General features: G+C 40.0%; 1 protein-coding gene across 2 annotated transcripts in view; it reads right to left on the reverse strand.

Moving 5' to 3' along the window:
* AKAP6 (A-kinase anchoring protein 6) overlaps positions 1-21002 on the reverse strand; it is a 287348-nt gene that overhangs the window by 158426 nt on the left and 107920 nt on the right. For both annotated transcript variants that reach the window (XM_027791675.2, XM_027791676.2), the window contains exon 5: positions 8291-8413. In XM_027791675.2, coding sequence (XP_027647476.2) covers positions 8291-8413 — 123 coding nt within the window. The remainder of the gene's footprint in view (positions 1-8290; positions 8414-21002) is intronic.

Consider the following 21002-nt stretch of genomic DNA (forward strand, 5'->3'; position numbering starts at 1 on the left):
TTAATGCCTCCTCTGTCCAGAGAGAGCTGCAGCTCTAAAAACTAGAGATGCTGGGACAGCCTCCTGTGAAGCTAGTTAACTAATATGTTACAGGCAGGCCCAACAGTGCTACCTTTCATGACGGGATCCTGTTCCCCTCCTACGCACAACTATGTAAATTCGGTGTGGTAACAAAGAGAAGAAAAGGAGTACTGGGATGGTGTGAACCAATAAAAAAAAAAGTAAATGCAATAGCCTTTTTTTCTTCATGGCTGTAAAAAGTACCTATGCAAGGTTAGGTATCTACAAATTTGGACAACAAGTTTAGAAAAAAGTTGTACTCTTAATAGCATTCAAGCCATTCAGTCTCTAGGAAAATTACTAAGCCATCACTTCTTTTGGTACAAGCTTGCACAAAATAAACCTCCTGAGTGGGACTGTGTGGTAACAGCTGGTAGTAACAGCATGGGCCAGTAAATGGACAAGTCCTTCCTTCACTGAAAACAAACATAGTAGTTACAGATCTCCTACTTCTGTGATGCTGGGAGCATAAACATGGCCCACTCCTTCTTACAAAGAAAAGATATGTGTCAGCTCTTCCTCATTGCGTGACCTTATGGGAAACATTTTTAGATCAAGCGCAGCATCTCTCTATTGGTCAGGACAACAGTACTGTGATTAGCAGACTATATACCTGGATTTCTCTTATATACCTGATTTTTTCTCTTATTTAGTCACCAAAAAAGTCGCTGAAATTCTAAAGAACAGTCCAAACAGTTTAGAAGCCTCTATTTTTCCCACTGTCAGCAACTGTACGCTGTCTGGCTCCAGGTACAGCCAAATGCATTAAATGACAGCAACATTTCCTCTTGATGATCTCAAACTCAAGAAACAGAAAAAAATACATAGAAGTTATTGAATTTACATATTTAAAAAGCTGAATAATAGTCACAACTGGCAATATACATGCATTCTCTTTGTTTAAGATTGATGTCTTACTTTCTATTAAGTCCTTTTATTTGCCTGTGTCATTTGCAATCTGCTGGGTTTAGTCTGTATCTCTGATTAGTGTGTTCTGCAGACTGCTCTCTATATAAAAGGGCATACATTCAGGAACCCATGCATACCCAAAATACCTTTCAAGATAACAGCATAGGATTCAGAAATTCAAAGTAACAATAGGCTAAACAGATTCAAACCAAAGTCCTTAGAAAAGCAAGAGATTAGTCCACCCATGGCGCTCAGACTCTTCAGCACCATCATCCTGCAGACACTATTGTGTATTTTGAAGAAAAAAATCTAAATTGGCTGACAAGGACATTGGAAATGCCCAAACAGCAAAAGCACAGTACATAACTTTGCCATTTCAGAGGCTTTAATACATTTAATAAAATTACTGTTACCACCACTACCACAAAGACAGCCAGTAGATTAGCCCAAGGCATGTGTATTTAACCTTATTTTCAACAAGAACAGGTATTTAATACTCCTCTAAACTGACATTTTTCAGAAAACGAGATTTTCCAAGGAGATGAGAATGATTTTGTTTTCAGACATAGCAGACTAGTTACAAACAGACAATCAGTTATCATGAGATATCACAGAAGCATCATTACTTCACCAACACAATTTCTTAAACGGGGAAATACAGTCTATTTTCTGTATGAAAGCATTTTCTATTTACAGCTAAGAAAGTGCTGAGCAATGATGTGGCCAGAAACATTTATACTGGACATAGGAAAATTCTTATTTCATTTCTCTGTAGATAAAACTATCAAAACTCCCATATCATAAGAAGAATTTAGTTTTGGAATGGAGTTGACATCTAAACTTCATATACAGAAGAGAAGTAAATGCTAGTGTGAATCAACATGTATAATTTGCTTTGAAATACTAGTGATAATTGCTCTATGATATTTTTAAGACTGTAGCATGTAAAGTAAATATGGTGACTGAGAAGGTTAATATAATGGAACAATTCTGGGCTAAAAAGCCCTTTAATGTGGCATAAAAGTTGCAAATAAAATGAGGTTAAAAATACAGAAAGGGATCACACAATTTTTTAGAAATAAAACCAAAAAAATTCTCATTGATGGAAATGATCATTTAGCATAGCCAAACCACACTTTGTACTGCAATGACTCCATCCAATCCAAGCCACTTGTACTTTCTACAGAACAGTATTTGCTATTCTAGTTTCAACTAAATAGAACAGATATTTTTGCCTAAAAAAGCCAACAAATAAATAACCCTGGTGTGAACAATTATTTTCAAGGAGGCCATCTTCCTCCATTCTTTCTGTGAGTGACCAACAACTCCTTTGTGCTATCTGGAGAAACAGGAAACCACCAGCTGCCATCTTTTCTAAGGATAACTTATGTCCACATTTACAATGACAGTAAAGTGAAACACTGACAGAAGCCCTGCAGAGAAGGACCTGGGGGTACTAGTAGATTAAATGCTGGACATGAGCCAGCAATGTGCGCTCACAGCCCAGAAAGCTAACCGTATCCTGTTCCGCATCAAAAGAAGCGTGATCAGCAGGTTGAGAGAGGTGATTCTGCCCCTGTTCAGCTCTGCTGAGCCCCCACCTAGAGTGCCGCATCCAGCTCTGGGGCCCTCAGCACGGAAGAGGCACGGACATGCTGGAGCAGGTCCAGAGGAGGGCTACAAAAAATGATCAGAAGAATGAAGCACCCCTCTTATGAGGAAAGACTGAGGGACTTGGGGTTGTTCAGCCTGGACAAGAGAGGGCTCCGGAAAGACTTTATTGTGGCCTTTCAGTACTTAAAGGGGGCTTATAAGAAAGCTGGGGACAAAGTTTTTAGCAAGGCCTGTTGCAACAGGACAAGAGGTAATATTTTAAACTAAAAGTTTCAGACTAGACATAAGGAAGACATTTTTTACAATGAGGGTGGTGAAACACTGGAACAGGTTGTCCAGAGAGATGGTAGATGCCCCATCCCTGGAAAAATTCAAGGTCAGGTTGGACCGGGCTCTAGTTAAAGATGTCCCTGCTCACTGCAGGATGGTTGGACTAAATGACCTTTAAAGGTCCCTTCCAACTCAAACCATTCTATGATTATGTGATTATACAATTTGCTCTCATCCAGACTGCAAACTTAAATGTAAGCAGGTCACAGCCATGGTCTTACTCAAAAGGCAACAGGCACTTCAAAAGAAAGTACATCATCTTAGGAACCTCTAGCAATTCTTTAGCTGGTTTTGAAATAAAAATGCTAAATCTATCATCCTACTTCCCCTCTTGTTCCTTGTACTCAAGATTTCAGCATTTTAACCTTAAGATATTCTGAAGAGCAAGATTGCTAGGACAAAAATACCTGACTACTAATTCCAAATTTCTAAGACGACCTTTCCTTAATTAATTTTATCTCCACTGAAAAACAGTTTGTCAACATCCACTAATAAATGCAAGGATTTAAAAAGTTCCGTCAAATAAGCTATTTTTAATTTGTAGGTTTCAATTTAAGAGGCTTGTATTACCTAGCTCTAAGTATGACACTAAACACAGAAATGGATTTGGCCAAAAGACCTAAGAGGACACCACACTATGGTGCACAACCAGGAGTTGTGCAGCAACAAGAAAGCAGATTACTGTATTGACAACAAAGGGAAAAGCTGAGACTACAGAATTAAAAGTCCCAGGCCTCAGCAAATATATCCAGTGCCTTTCATCTAAACCTTTTCCTTGATGGCTCTTCACATTTCCCCATTTGCTAGCTTACTTCTTTACTGTGCTAAAACAATGTATCTTTTCAGGTCAGGGAGAAAGAGCAGTAAAATGTCTATTTTAGCAGACTAAAATGGTCACAAGTAACATGGAGAATTCTTATTTGTTAAGCTGGTAAGAAAGTCTGTTTGGTTTCACGAGCACAGCAGTACCATCTAGACAGATGCTTTTAGCTCACAAGCTACCTTCAGGATACTGTTTCTGATGAGAACTCATCTGCATACCACCAAGACTATGCTTAGAGTCTGCTAGTAGCTGATTTTGATCTGGGTGCCAATGGGCAAGAATCAGCAAAACAGAAAAGAAGAGCTACACAAGATAAAGTGAATTAGAAACCATTTTCAGAAGTTCCTTTTTGTAAGGATAATGAAGCTATCTTTTTATTAGGAAGTGATTTGAGCCTAACCATTGACAAAATTCAAATCCTGCCCCCCTTTTTTCTCTAGTAGGGGCTGACTGAGGCCTTTGTGGCAAAGCAGATTTCTGCTGAAAAATGCCCATTTTATGAAAAACATATGAGAGTGTTTTCAACATCTGTCGGCTTGGGTGGCTGCCTGCAGTGGTGCCAGAAGTCCAAGTGGTGGCAGCTCCATGTCAGCTCTCCTATATGAAAGGGAAGCACACAACGCCCAAATCACTTTCACCAATGTTGCTCAGTTGTGAAGACCCATAAAATTGAAAGAATAATTTCGGTCACTATTCCAGGGGTCTCTCAGAGTATTTTTATTGATTGTTTTGTGCTTTGGTGTTATCTAAAATGAAGTATATAGCAATGTCTTTTTTCAGAAAATCAGGGAAATGAATTTTAAAATTTGCAAGAAAACTGCCTCCAAGCTGAAGATTGTCTGTTTGGTGCACATTCCAGATGTAGACTACATTTCAATTTGTAGAAGAAATTTACTCTTTACCAAACCATATGGTCACTCATCATGGCAAAATCTATGGAGTCTAAGTTGTAACTGTAATTTCAGAATGAAATTTCAATTTGTCCTACAGTTAGTAATTATAATTGTGGTGTATTTGAGTATCAGGGCTGTGCCTGTGTGCAGACACAGCGCACTTAGTTGACAATTCCCTGGATGGCCCAGGAACTCCACAGCTAGTCTCTGCACAGACGACAAAATGGATTAATTGGGAACAACAGACCAACTTGAGGAGAGGCTGCCTTCCACCTTTCACAATGAAGTGCTTCACTAATTATTTCAGGAGCTGTCCAGGTGGGGCCTTCAGACAGTCACAGTGATGACTCCAGGTAGCTCTTGCTAGGCCAAGAGCAATAGACATACACTATTTGTATGCTTCAAAGTGCTGATTAACAACCTGCGTGGACAGTCATGTCAGACCAAGTATAAGAATTAACTAGAACAATAGTTTGGGGAGTTCTACCAATTTAAGCTGATGTCATGCAAGGATGCTTATAATAGAGACTTGCCTTGCCATCCTGTTCAAGAGATTTGATTCCTCATGTGAGCATTACCTTATACAAAGATTCTAATAAATTGAGGTTGTCGGTTTCTTGTGGTGTGTTTTTGTGGGGTTTTGGGGGTTTTCTTAATATAAATACACTCTAAGTGTTTGTGCCACACCATTTCTGGAAATGTCAAAGATGTAAAAAAGCGAGTTAGAGTGAGGAAAGACTTTAAAATTCAATCTTGTATCAACAATTTACACTGAGACCCTAAAATAAGAGTCAATAATTTTACATACTGAAAAATTTTGAGGATGTTCACAACTTTGTCCTTGTGTCCTGTGCAAGACTTTTCCCAGCCAATAAGGAGAAAGGGGACAAGTACATTTTTCTGTTTTCCTGCTCCCATATTTTCTTTCCTTAGATTTTGACAGCAGACATTTAATTCATGAATGCAAAATATTCTCACTTTATGGCACTAATTTTGTTATTGCAACAAACATATTTCCAAGAAAACAATATCACAGGTGGTGAAATTGATAATTTGTGCCAAAGGCTAAGGCCTTGCCTCTACTAATAAAAATACTAATCTACAGAGTTTTCACTCCTTCTACAACCAGAAAATGTGCACCAGTGAGGAATCATAGCTATAAGGTTCGCCAGTGCAGATGCAGTATATAGAAAAGAACCAATACATTTTCTTTGTTTTCCAGGTTAGTTTGCTACTAGTGTCTGAACCCCTAAGTCTGGAACCTAAACCTGTAAAGTACTAAAGCCCTCTTCAACAAATCTTAGGCGAGTAACAGCATGTCACCGACTGGCAAAAGAAGAAAATGAGCAGTATAAGTACCCTCACAGAGACCTTAATCACCATTGTCTCATAATGCTGAACCAAGGGACATCTTAACATTGAGCTTAATGCGAATTGTAGTTCATATACTTCTGTTTAAACACAGATTAGGATTTCTGACAGACAAATGACACTGAAAAGCTGACAATCTAATTAATATAAATTACTATCTTCCCCACTATAAAAATGCTCTGTATTTTAATAGTTCAATTCACTGTGTAGAAACAAACACAATAGCAAGTTTTCTGAAATCTAAAAAGTCACAGTTACTTTTTTTAGGTTGTACAATGATATTTTCACTAGCTATATATGCCACAAAAATAATTATAATATCATCAAATTGAAACTGAACTATTCTTTAGACATTTTACATCACAGTAGTAAAGGAAAAAAAACAACAAAGCAATCTTCTTGTTTCATAACATAGTAATCCTGAAACATACGAAGATCTTCTTGCCCCAAAGATATGCAGATATACAGAGTACAGCTGGGAGCCTAAGTACTTGCAGAGGAAAGTGAAGTTGTACAGGTGCCCACATACTCATTAATTCTGACTACCTCTAGCAATGAAGGAGTTGCCTCTGGGCTACTACTCCACATTCCAGTTTGATAGATGGGTTTGGCCTCACCTCCCACAGAAGGACAAGGCAAATTTGGAAGTCTGCAAAAGAGCTACTGTGCTACTCCCCATGGAAGAGGGAGAAAAAGAAACTGACTGTGACAGAGACTCAGACTGGTGATTGCCCTGTTCCTGGAATATGTTTCTTTCTATCCAGTCAAGAGTGAAAATTGCAGTTCTACTTGCAAAAATTCATCTCTCCAAAAGTTTCATGTTGCAGAGTAAGAAGAAAACAAATTGAAATTACCAATGCCTTTCCTGAGGCCTGATCTCTATGTCTTCAGAGCACCTGTAAACATAGTGGGAATCATGGGACCAAGTGTGTGCAGAAAAGGCAAAAAAACAAACTCTGCCATAAAATCCAAAATCTGCAATGTAAGGTGAATATGTAGTGTCTTCGTACTACATTTGATAGACTAGCACAACAGGCACTTAGTCTAGTGGCTGCCTATAGGTGCTACTACAACAGAAATGTTTAAGAACAAAAGACACAAAAGAGTTTTCTTATAGCTGAAATTCTAAAGACAGTTTTCAGTTTGGTTCTAATTTTATATGTGGTTAATGTATATTTAATTAATAACAGTCACTCCAGTATTACAGGAGGGGCAGAATGACATTTTTTCCTGTAATGCATCATGTGACTTCCTGGGACTGTCAAATAATTTTCCACCATCAGATTATCAGAGACTGGAAATGAGCCTGAGCTTTGCAGGTTGATGCTCTGATGTGGGTTCAGCTAATGTACTGTTTTATCTAGCTGGGGCGTCTAAGTCATTGGCTCAGAATAGTGCTATCACTGGGTTTTCTTCCAATTCATACCGGCAAGAACCTAAGATTTTGGCAGAGAAGGAATTACTTAGCTTAATTTTCCATTCTTTTTTTTTCTTCTTTTTTTTTTTTTTTTACTGTATAGTTTACCTATTAAGACACCTATCCATTGAACAGCATATATTGATGTCTGTTTTCTACCTGCAGCATAAAATTTTGCTTTTGAGAACTTAATATTTGGTTTAATTCAGGTCTTTGTTTCACCTCCACATAACCAGAAACAGAATTCTTCCAGAAACTGGAAGAACTCAGTGAATGTCTCATGAGGTTTACCAAATATTTCTCAATGTGTAATTCCAGCTTGCAATATATTCAGAAGATTATTCATCCAAGTGTTTGCTACTTCCACCCAATGATTTAGCTTTTTGCACAAGAACAAGCTTAGTGACAGTTGTATTAATAATACAACAAAAATGCACATCAAGTAAAATGATGGAAATAATTATTTCAAATATTTTATTTAAATTACTCTGTACTATGTTAAAAGTGTGGGAGAGAGGGAGAGTTCCTTGCTAGTGGCAGTTTTGCTAATGTTACAGTCTAGTAAAAATCCTAGAATGATCAGAAGAAACATTATCTTTTCTCCTTTTGCTATCGCCATTTTCTTTCAGTTTTGGAGATAATTTCTGAACTGCAATGTAATTCTGGCTCTTAATTTAATTTTTACAAAGCTATCAGTACATATTTCAAATACAGAAAATAATTTGTTGGTATTTTCATTAAAATAAACTGCAATGCTGCAAATCTTACTTTAAAATATAGATTCACACCAGTAATTAAAAAATAATAATCAAGTAAAAAGCACAGCAGAACACTTCAATTACAGATAGTAATCATAGTATAATCTTGTCCTACCAAGTGCGTCTCCAGGTACAGTTTAAGGCTGTCTGTCTCTGCTTTAGGAGGAGTCCAATTCTCTGTTGTTTCCATGGCTTCATTTAACCAGTGAATGAATTCATCCAGCTTGCTTACAAACCCCTTACCAGATAAGAAAAGAGAAAGAACAAGAAAAGCATATTTGTTAGTAAAATGGCAATCCAGAAAATGTATGCTCGATATTTTTTTTAAGCCAGGAGAGTTTTGTACTCTCATTTTGTAAAATGTTGCCTTTTACTTTACAAGCATGCAAAGAAATAAACAATTAGCAAGTGGCCTTCTAGTAAATGAGGAGCAGACTGGTGTTTCTGGGGATAATCTAAGGTGATATTTTGGAACAGAACAATGCGACATCTATATGACTGTGATGAAATGGAGAAAACAGTAAGTTTTAGAAGACATGAGGGGAATATGTAAAAAGCTGCATATAGATTACAATGAAAATTGAGCTGAAGACCTTGCACTGGGCAGACTGGGTGTAGCATGAGCACTGCTGGCTGAATTAAGTGCTGAACAAAGCTGCATTATATACATGAGTGGACTGAGGGAAGAAACTACTTGTCAGAACTTGGGTCTTGTGATCCCTGTTTTGGTTCACAGGATGAGACTCAGAAGAAATCTAACAGTAGGTGAGGCAGAATATATAGCATTTAATATAAATATTGCTGATTGCATATGAGCCACACAGATGGGGTTCCTGAGAAGACAGGAGCTCCTGCTTCTCAGGAGCACCATTTATTTCAAGATTAGTACCAATTATATTGTCTGATTAAAAATAGTGCCCATGAATTTACATGATTAGATGATACTGTAAGCACATACTGGGTACAGATAATTTTCCTGAAATCTTATCCACCACAAAGCAAGAGAGTAAATGGAATAAACTGACTGTGATGTTTATAAGCATGCTGAAAATTAACTCTGAAGAGAAATGTCCATCTATTACAAGATGAAGAGCAGATTAAGTTAGGTCTAATATTGGTTATATTATTAGTTACTAACTATGAATTTCACAGCATGGTGAGAATTTTAATTTCTAGTCAGATAACAACTCTGTATATACACTCAGTATCTCGTTCTCACCAATTTATTTATGGAATGCTTTCTGTCAATTACTAGTCCATTCAGATAGCTGAAAGCAAGCTACACGTAACTTTCAAAGGCTCCTGAGCAACTCAAGAGCCCAAATCCCCTTCTCTGAAGTGACACATGAAACTGGAATTCTAAACAAGAGAGAAATGAGTTTGAGCAGTTGGTGCACCGCTGTGTTATGCAAAGAAGGGCAATGGTAATAGCCCAGACCAAGCAGAGTCACACTTCCTCCAAAATTCACGGTAGCAGTTATTTTGGTCCAACACTGTGCCAAGAAGCAGGGCCCAAGAACAAACTCCTGGCTTCCAGCTGAAGTGGCAGTGCTTCTGAACCAAAGCTAGCCTCTGACAGGACACTCCAGTGCATACTGCAGGTATGACAGCACTCACTCAGGCATTCTAAATACTTTGTTTTAATTATTATTATTATTATTTATATGAGACCCTTACACATCCTCAGTATGAAAAGGAGACTATTGCCATCTCTATTCATGGAACCCACTGCATCTCAGAACATTATAAGGATGAAAACTGTTATTCTGTGGGTTTTGTTGTAGGCTGTTTATCAGGACATTCCAGAAAGGGGGAAAGAAGACAGGCAGAACAGCCCAGTGGATGTGGTGAGATGACGTGCCTCCCTCCACTCTGGGGCAAGTAATGAAGGTGGCTGCATCTTCTCTCTCCCGTATCAGGCCATACCACAAAGGCTATGTTCCCCACATCAAGCCATGGGACCAAGGGGAGGCAAGATGTTCCTCAGCTCTGTTTCTTGCTTTCTCCCAGCTCGCAGTGGAGCGTAAGAGATGCCAGACTGGCAAAGCAGTAGGACATGAGCTGAGGGGGAAAGGCAGGCACAGGAGGAGTAAAGTCTTTCTAGTCCCTCCAATAAATCTCTGCCTGCATTTTAGCAATGTGTTGTCCTTGAGAGACAAGGTGATATGGTAAGCACAAAAAAATGAAGAAAGGCTCTCTCTTGTATATGCGTCATGTATTTTACGGAGACAGACATGTATAACATCTGCCTGCAGTACTCGATGTCTGTATGCCTTCAAAAGGGTGCTCGGAGACATTGCAGCCTTGCACCAGTATAAAAAAGCAACTACTAGCAACCAAGTTACTTCTGCCCTCTGACAAAACATGCCTGTGTTTTTATATCTGCTGCTTCACGCTGGTGCTTAGAAACTGCCAAGCAGCAGTCTCCAGCAGCCTGGCACGTGCCCCTCGCCGCACAGATGAGGTGGGCTGCAGGCCTGAGCAGGCGTGGGGGTGGCACAAGGAATGCCGGGGGGCTGGTTTGGGGGCCTGGGGGAAAAAATTATATATATACACATGCAGTCTCCCACAGAGCCACGATGCGCCAAGTTATCTGAGGAAAAAAGAGGCAGAGCTGCCAGCACCAGGCACTGAGCATGGCAAGGCCGGGCCTGCGGCTGGGGACCCACTGCCCGCGGGGAGCCCCGCTGAGAGAGCACGGGCCGCGGCCAGCCCCGCCGCATTCGCTTTCTTTGCCAGGCATCACAAATCACAACAATCCCACTGTCTTTCAAATGACGGCAATAAAATGTCGTTGAAACCGCGCAAGAGCGCACATCTGTAGAAACCGCAAACAGCGACGGGCCGGGAAGCGGCAGGGCCGGACGGGCAGGGCTGGGCAGCGCGCGGCCGCCGGCGGAGGGAGCGCCGTGCCTGGGCCCACAGCGCCACCTGCCGGCGCGCGCCGCCACTCCGCCCGCCCGCGGGACGGGACGGGACGGGACGGGGCGGGGCGGGACGGGACGGGACGGGACGGGACGCCCCTCGGACTGCGCACCCCGGCGCGGAGGGGCACGCGGCGGGCTTGTAGCAGCGCTTGTAGACTGCAGCCTATGTATTTCAATAGCCTGGTGCCGGTGAGCGAGGACAGAGCCACTTTTATCACCCAGAGACTCGTCCCTACCTGGGAACCGAAACCCACGCCAATGCACCCCACCGTGGCGGCGCTGGCGTTGCGGACGAGACCGCGGAAGGCGCTCGGTGCTGAGCTTTCCCTTCTCGCCTTTGACGTTTTGCCGAGGCGCAGCGATGTACAGGCTGCCCGGCCCCGGCCCGGCCTCGCCGCCTCCATCGGCTGCAGACCCCGCAGCTGTGCGGGCCCAGCCAGAGCAGGAGGCTGCCGGCGCTCCCACACTTGGGGAAGGAGCATCTGCAATACCGGCGGGCCATCAGCCCCTCATCACCGATAAAAATCCACGTCCTTTATCCCCTCGATTCTCATAACAGAGGGGAAGCCCAAACACAACTTAGCCCGGATGGAAGGGCTGCTGCTCCTCCGCAGACTGACCAGCACAAAGTCATTTCTGCGTAATCAGGACGGCTTAGTTAGTTGGAACAGAATGCAATCGGTGACGTATGTGTACCCAGGGACACAAGCAGCATTACAATAGTTGTGTTTTGCATCGTTTAGGGTATTTGCCAGAATCTACATTTAAATAAAAGCTTTAGACAAAATAAGTTCTAAAAAATAATAGGGGAAAAACGTCTTACAATACAGAAAATCTGTTGTGAGACCCTGCCGGACCATGAAACTACGCTTTGAAAGAACAGATTACAACATAAATTATATCAAAACAAAGGATGAGGCTTAATGTGCAATTCTAAATCCAAATCAAGGAGTATTCAGCAAAAGAAATAAATTCATAGGATGACAAATAACCAATAAAGGATCTTTTTCAGGTTTTTTTCTTCATTTTATAAGATGCCCATGAAACCATTTTATATCCCTTCCTAGACACTTAACCTTTCTGCTTTTTCTGTTTGAACTTACATTTTTCTTTCTCTAGATTATTTGTTTCTCATCATTCTTAAGGTGGAAAAGAGTTTCAACAGGTATAAACTTCAGTGGAGCTATGCTGATTTATACTAGTTAAGGGCCTGATCTAATCACTATCCCATTTGTAATGAAAATGCTGTAAAATCCACTCAACCTGTGCTTTGCCAATGAGAAATTAAACTTTTGTATTTTCCATCAAAACTTCTTGAAAGTTGAAAACCCACAGGCAGCCACGTTGAAGCTAAAAATTACCGTACAAGAATTCCTCAGCAAGAAAAGAGGGGAACAGAACAGAAAAAAAGGAGCACCAGTATAATCCAGTCCCTGCCTTTTGACCAGCTGGTTCAGTATTGCAACTGTAATAGTTTTGTCATAGTTTTGTACTGTGCTAGCAAGCTAGATGTTTCTAAAAAACTCAAGCCCCTACATGACACAGCATAAAGTTATTCTTACTCTGTGCTGCTTAGTACAGAAACAAATGTTTCTGGATTGTTCTTGGATGATTTGTAGCAACTTCTATAGTCAAGTTTGCGAATAATGATAAAGCTTTTCCCTACCCTACACAGAAAATTTGTAAACATTCAGCTTTCCATTTTGTTTCATGACAGGTTACAGATTTTTCTTAGGGGGCGGGAAGAAAGTTCTAATCACACATACCTGAACAAAGCTAGGGCAAAAATGCCTTCATTTGAAATTTGGCATGTACAAAGTGTTGTTTTTGGAGTCTAATTCTATTTGCTCTGGATAGATAAGAATGAAAAAGACAGACCATGGTAAATACTGGAGGGAAAAAAATGCTGTAACTCAGTGTGTCTGCTTTGGTGTCTTATAGAATTAAAATATACTTAATTCAATTGTTCTGTAGAATTAAGGAATTAATTAACTGAAGAATTAAAACCAAATTAGATGGGATTTAACTGAATTTCCTGAGACTTCCTCATTAATGACCAGAACATTCAAATATTTTAAATCATAACACATGAGAATTCATTTGCTGAGTCACCCAAAAAGGCTGGGGATGGACCAGCTCAGAGGCCAAAGGCATGCATGGATATTGGGCTGAAGAAGATACTGTACCTGGAAGCGTGCCTCCCACCTTTGTTTTGTTAAATATAAAGGCACACAAAAATTACAGATCCTCCAGCTGCTGCACAGGGCTGTAGGGCTCCCTACACCCAGTACAGCTGGTCAAAGGATCTTGGGTTAGGCAGCCTGGTTGTGTCTGGCATGTGGGTAACAGAGTGGGAGAGCAGCTGTGGTGGTATGCTGCCAGTACAAGAAACCCTGGAGCGTGGCAGCGAGGCCTACAGAGGTGGTCAGATGAACAAGTCTCACATGCAATTCATTACATTTAATAGGACTGTGTGTGTTCTGTCTATCCCAAGTGTGTGTCAGAAAAAATAAATACTTAAAATAAAAAAAGAAATGGGCAGTCTCTGGCATCCCAAGCAGTTTGTGCCTGACTCCATTCCTTTTTCCTGTTTCGCTTGATGCTATTTGCAAATATGTTCCTCCCTACTTGCGACAACTGCTCAGCACAGCTCATTGCTCACTACCTGTAGCCACTACTGCCTCTTGGCATTGCCCAGGAGTCAGTCTCTCCTTGGGCCTCTCCAGCTCCTATAGTCCTCTCCTGCACTTTGCCACTGAACTTCAGAAGCTCACCCCATCTCCGGCCAAAGACCGACCTTTAGAAACAGATATCCATTAACTTCCCATTTCACAGTTTGCGGCAGAAGACCCAAGGCTGATGCTTACTGCCATCAAATGTGTCAGTTAAAGTTAGGTACCCACTGACCCTCACTACATGGTCCCCCTGAGTTGGTGGCACAGCCAGTGCTTATGGTGAAAAAGGACAAAGTAGAGCTCAGGAGAAATATTAAGGCCTGTGGGCAAAATAACAAGCAGCTGACCAACTTAAAAACTTCTGATAACACCTGATAAAAACTGGTGATAACAACATAAGTGCTTATGACACTGTAGAAAGGCTTCAGTCCCTGGTGACATCCATGCATGCTTTCTTAGCTTGTCAGGGGTGTTGCTTAGACACACTCTCATAGGAATTCAATTTTCTGAGCAGCACACAACTAAGACCTCCCAGAAAAGTTTTTACTGCCACAGTCATGAAAAAAATGTGTGACTGTCAAGTGAGTCACTTAAAATTATGCACAAATGCCTCTCAACCAAGCTAGCACCACTACTTGCAACTAGAACTTGTAAAGTTTCCTAACTTTATTTCAGCGGTTTAATTTTACTTTTACATTTCAAGCTCTCTCTTTTTCTTGGTCAGATAGGAAGGTAAACAGTTCTGGTGTTCAATAATTTTAGCACTTCAAATGATCCTGTTTAGACTTTGAAGTTCAGCTTTCATTAATTGAATGGAGTGGGAAAGGAAGATGTTTCCATCTCAGCTGCAGCTGTCGCTTTACAAATCCAGCTTTTATTAGACCACATTTAGAATGGAAACAGACTAAAGCCCAGTTCTGTAATTTTGAGCTCTAGTCTAAGAGATAGCAAATTTATGGCTAAAAAAAAAAAATAAATGTGAAAACATGGAATTTTTATTGTATTAAAAATTGCCATTTTTTTTACACCAAATGCAGCAGTATCTTAGATGTTTTTAGTATATTTTTAATGTGAGATTCCTTTAGACAGGGTATATGTATATGTGCATTTAAAGAAGCTAGCGTTAACATTGCCAAAATTATGCCATAAAACACAGGGGATGCAACTGCATCCAGTTAACACCATTATGAAAAGTTTTATGGCCCTCATCCTAGACCAGATTTTGGGTTTGCTTTTTATGGAAAAATATTTCCAGATTTACTGTGCCTACATGGCACAGGTACTCAAATTATTTCAATACCTTTTGGCTTGTAACTTTAAACTGTGCAGTGTTAACACTGCTCAGTTTATTAGTCTAGCTTTTTTGTCTAACATGTATGCTGGCTTATACTTAAGGCACTTCTGGTCATTGCATTAAAAGTACAAAGCCCTTCTAATGACTTGAACTAAGATCAAAATCAGAATATAAGAGATGCACCAAACTATTAAAAGCAAACATACTAAAATAATCAGTCATGGTAATTAAGAGTGACAGAGTGACAGTGGAAAGTCTACTGTATCCCACAAGCCTCGGTGTGGAAGCACCAGACAACAATGCTTATTAAATCACTACCCCAGACCTTTTTTTTTTTTTTTTTTTTCTCTCCACCTTCCCTTTATTGCACAAAGGGAGTTCTCTTCTTTAAAGAATTGATTATGAGGCTGTGTGCTTAAAAATGAATGTCCAATTTTGTTGCAAGCAAGGAGTGTTGTAAAGTTTGTTCCCAATTTACGAAAAGACGGAGCTCACACAGGGGTCTGTGCACAAGGATGGGCTGGCTCTAAGGGCACTTCTATCACAGAATGAATTAAGAAAACCCTTTGTCTAACCACAAAAGGACTTACATATTAGTCTCAGGAGGAACACATTCCTGCCCATGGACTTTATTTTCAAAAGGATAAAAGTGCACTTTCTTCATAGGCAAAGGTAAGTCAAAGAAATCCAGGTACTCAAGAGGATGAGGCTGCAACAAACTGCCACGGTCAATTTAATTGGAGTTAGACCCAGAGGCAACGATAAAACCATTAACACTACAGATGTTAGGGGTCCCCAAAGAACAAAGATGCCACAATGGAAAATATTCTTTGTGTGATATTGTCAAGATTCTGTGGCAGACAGTGACCTCCCAGAAACATACAACTGACCAAACACATCAGAAGGATGGCAGTACTTAATATACAGTTCAGGGTACATTCATTCACACTTTAGAAATAGAAAATAGCAGCTTTCTGCTAAAGAAGAATATGTTAATGTTCCTGCCAAACGGAGAAGATAAAGATTAAATACTTTTCTTAGTGGGCATCTGTGTAAAGAAACATCCTCGTCTTCTACTATATACTGTCTAGTTATGCATTTTTAAGACTGTTTAATTACATAAATCTTTCACAAGTACCACCTCTAGGCTTTGTACCCAACTACTACACACAGAATTAGAAATGATTATTCAATGTATTTTCCCTAATGGCCATCTGATTTGTCACGATTCATATGGACACAGAAGGGGAAGTGGTAGCACAGGCTGGTCACTGGCTCATGACTTTTCCTGGGTTTAGAGTCCCTAGGACGCATTCTGATGCTGGAAAATGAGAAGGATTAGTACATAAAAATATAGAGTTATTTCAATCAGAGCCAGTCAGACGTATCTCAGCTTTTCAGAGAGATTTCACTGGAGAGCTGAGAGTACTTGAAACAGTAAAGACAACAAAACACAGTACTTACAAGACTAGGAGAACACTACAAATTAACTCAGTTCTAGCTTTGTCCCTAAAAGTTGACAATAAGGTACTCTTTTGCAGACGTTTTGGTCTGCTACTAAATCGACAGACTTTGCTTACATTTCCAAGCTCTTTTTCCATACTGTATTTTAACTAGAGCAGAAATGGCAGACAACAATTTTAAGAAGTTCTCAGTTTCCAAAAGCCTTCTAGATAAAAGAGCCAGAACCATAAAAGTAGGATGGGCTTAAAAAGCATGATACAGAGGAACACATAAAGAGTTACTTTTCAATCCATTAAAAACAACTATGACTGAAGACAATGAACCTGATTCTGCAATAAAAAGTTCATTGCCCCCATGGGACTGTTGACTTTATTTCTGCTTCTAGACAAAGAGCAGGTTATGCTAATTGAATATTAAGAATCATTCCTAAATGTATCTATGCAGGGTACTTAAAACTTTCCATGATACCACAAACAACATTCATTCTTTACCCTACGCCTTGTCTTACCTTTTGCTCAAGGTGAAGATCTACTTTCTATTTAAAAAAAAAATACAAGGCCTCCACTGCTATTTGAAACTTACCAGATCTAAAAAAGGACATTCTTAACATCAGCAGATTGACTGTGGCGCAAAGGTAGATACAGGAAAATTAAGCCAAATGCTTCCTAAACCCTGTTCCTGAGAGGTATATTCTTAGACAACAGGCAAGCTTCCAACACCACCGGTAACATTTCTCCAGCCTTCTGAATGATCACTGGACACCTAGAACCACAGAAGCAAAATCCATGGGCTGGAAGAACATTGCTGTGGAGAAGAGATCCAAAACAGCCACACATATGAAGGTCATACAGCAGCATAGGAAAGCCCAGCATCATTGTGACTTTGCAGGTGTTCAAGAGTAGAGAGGGCTAGTGGAGAGAAAGAAGGGGATAGGGAAGACTTGTCTGAGAAGGGGATAGGGAAGACTTGTCTGATTCATCCGTCATTTAAAGAATCATCTGGTATGAACCTAACAGCAGTATGGGTTCATTGTAAACCTCCAGAGATGCCATCTGCTCTGATGGCAACAATGCCAGGCATACAAAATGGCTGCTGATCTCTTCTCGTACTGATGTGGCCATGCTTTCTACCTGAGATGTAATTTTGACAGGCACAAAGCCAGATAAAGTTTTAAGCCTCCTGCATTCATTCAGGTGAAGACAGAGTTCATGCTAAGAAAATATGGGGGGCCGGCACTGTATCTCAAAAGTGGTGTGAGATTCAAAGCACTGCTGGGAATCAAGTAAATAAGTAAATTAGCATATCCCTTCTTTGTATGGAAAAATTTTATGTACGCCTTCACATTCTAGATGTCAGAAAATAATTTTGCTTAGCTGCCTCCTAAGTTACCATGCACACTAACTGGATTCTTAGTGATTTTCAAGGCAATATTTCAAATGGCCCAAGTCCCATGCGAGGCTGCCATGGCCTGACCTGGCCCATGGCCTGCGCCAGCCCTCCCAGGGAGGCTGCCTGCGCTGCCCCAAACCCACCGCGCTGCAGGGCCGCCAAACCCTCCTTTCCAACGTATGAAAGTAATACTGACAGGAAACTCACCACTTATTGGCATTGGGCTATGCCCATGCAGATACATTGGTTAAAGAAGGAAATATTTTCCACTGTTCTAATCAGTACTGGCTTTTGTCAGAAAATCTCTGCAGTGTAAGCCTGTATTTGCATGTTTCTAGCACTCGTCTCATTCAGCATTCCTAATCCGTATGAAATTTTGAGGTTGACTGGGAATAGATTCCTGAGGAAACGATATTGAAACAATGGAATGAATACTATAAGCAGCAGAAGGGAGAAACAGGAGTTAAAGGATACCAAGAACCCTGAAAATGAGACAGAAACAGGAAGGAAGAACAGACAATACAGAAATGGGGCATAAACAGGGAGGAAAATTGAGGAGGAGGAAATATAAGCAAAGGACAAGGTAGTTCTTTTTATTTAGTTTAAATAAATAAGACTGTGATGTTCTTTGGGCCATTGGGAATAAAACAGGCAGCGAAAAGCTCCTAGAGTTAAAAGCAGAACAGTCAGCACCTGTGATATTGTTGTGACTCAGCTGAGTAATGTGCAAACTTAATGATCATCCAAGTCTCATCTTCGAAGTTCATCATACTACTAGGAATGAACATTTTGTTTCTGAAAATACATTTATGCACCAAGAGCAATGCCTGTTATTGGTCATGTCTCACAGAAACTCTCACTACTCCTAAAAGAACCTTTTCCTGAGTCATTTATTTTCTATGTAAAACCCAAGAGGCCTAAGCAGCAGTTAGGGAATAAAGATAGGTGCCCAAAACATCGTCTAGTACACGATAAGTTTTGCATGTCTCTTGTGCATCACAGCACCAGATATCCCAAATGGAGGCCTTTTTTGATTATACCCTCATATGACCCTAAGTCAAAGACGTGCCATTATCTAGAGATCAGCTAAGAGATGTGAATGTTTTTAGGTCACATACTCATTTCACTCAGCTGGTACACCAGGGAGCAAGACATTTGTGGCCAGCGATATATCAAGGGAAGGACAAGAACAGCAAATAAATCTGCCAAAGGCAAGAAAGATGATGCCAGTAACTCCCAGAAAAGGGGGACTTCAGCTCTGCAGCAGCAGCTGAAAGGAGTGTCTGGATTCTGGAGGGACCCTGAGCACAGCACGGGAGGGGGCCCTGTCTTTGGGAAAAGTACCAGGCAGCAACACAAGTTGCTATGTCCTGTTAAAGGATAATGGCACAATGCTGCAGTGTACTCACATCTATGTCACAGCCCCAAATATTTTTTTATGTCCACTCTCAGCAAGAAAGAATGAGCAATAGAATAGAAAATGTAGAAGTTAGCCCAGGACGTGTTGTTCCTAACTGCAAATTTATTTATTCTACTGATAATCCTAAATCAAATCTCCTGATCAAAACTTGGGTTTTTTCAGTACGAAATGTTTGTTATGCAGCAGCCTTGATCGAAACTCTATGGCTAATGTAAGTCTATAGACAGTATCTTCATTTTCAGTGAAGCCAGTTTTCTGATGCACTTTTTCTTAAAACGCTGCCAATATAACTGTTGATGTTGAAGCAACTGACAGTGATTTAAGGGTACTTGGAAGTACTGCACTGTCTCTTCATATAATTTTGTAAAATACGTGTTGGCAACATACCTTATTTTCAGATTGTTTTACAGCTAATCTATGTATCAATTATGAGCTGTACTGCATCCAAAAGACAAGCTAATCTTCATTTGCAATTTTTCTGTATAATGGCCGCTGTAATATATTAGTATTCAGCTTTATTCTGCTCTAAAAAATAGACAATTATGGATGACCATCATTCCTTGGCTTGCTTACCCTGAGTATTTGGGCTTCAGACAGTGGACTGGGGGTGGAATGCCCTTGTGCAGCTGTTATTTCCAGCTGATGGTCAGCTGCTACCTTGCACACACACTGGCCAGCATCAGAGGACACTCTATTGGAGCCACGCTGGCACCTCCCTTAACTGGTCCTAACATTTCTTTGCTCTTTGATCTCATAGTTGCTAGAAATGAACCTCATTCTCCAGCATTTAATTCCTTGAAAGGTACATGTGATATATATACAGCATGGTTGCTCCAGTAACCTGAAATCAGAGTGGCCCTATATGGCTTGATGTCAATTAAACAGATTTGTGCACTTCCAAAAATGTCACCTTTTCCCAAAAAAAGAACAAATCATGTTAAAAGAATTAAATTAGCCAAATTTTATACCTTTACCCAATGGCAAAAAATTAATTCTATAGGATTTTCAGTGCCTTTTGAATAAAAATTAAATTCATTATTTTTCACATAACATTTTCAGGAAGTTAGCCAGTAAGTGATAGAGGAAAAAAGCAACTGTATTCTTGGCCTGATGGTCACAAAGCAGGACTAAACACTGCTTATTTAAGTAATGTAACTATAGTTCTCTAAATAATAATAAAAATGGCAGTTATATTTGCAGGGAGATAACATCTCTAAATTTTTGTAAGAAGAAAAGGTTTATTGGTTTAATATATTTCACAAAATCTGTAGAAGTGCACTTGAAGGTTACATTTTTTGAAAGTATAATTGGCAGACACATGCTATTTTTTAAAAAAAGACAATATTTCAACACTAAATTTGTTGGAATAAAATTGTAAAAAAAAATGTTGGAGACTCCACTAAAGGAAAAAAGAATCTTAAAAAGCAGGAAAGATTCTATTTTATGTTTTATTTAATCTCTGAATTTCTAACAACTACGTTTGTAAAGTTAAATGAGTCTCGTTCATTTGAGAAGGAAATCAAACATTTCTGTAAAATAGGTGCAGTAACAAGTTCTGGCCTCAAGAGGGAGATACAGCACCACGTCTAAAAGTTTTCCAAAATGAAGGAAAAAACCACTTTTTACTTAAATAGAACAGCTGCTGTTTGCTTGTGGGT

The sequence above is a fragment of the Falco peregrinus genome, chromosome 1 (assembly GCF_023634155.1).
Source record: "Falco peregrinus isolate bFalPer1 chromosome 1, bFalPer1.pri, whole genome shotgun sequence".
Lineage (NCBI taxonomy): Eukaryota > Metazoa > Chordata > Aves > Falconiformes > Falconidae > Falco > Falco peregrinus.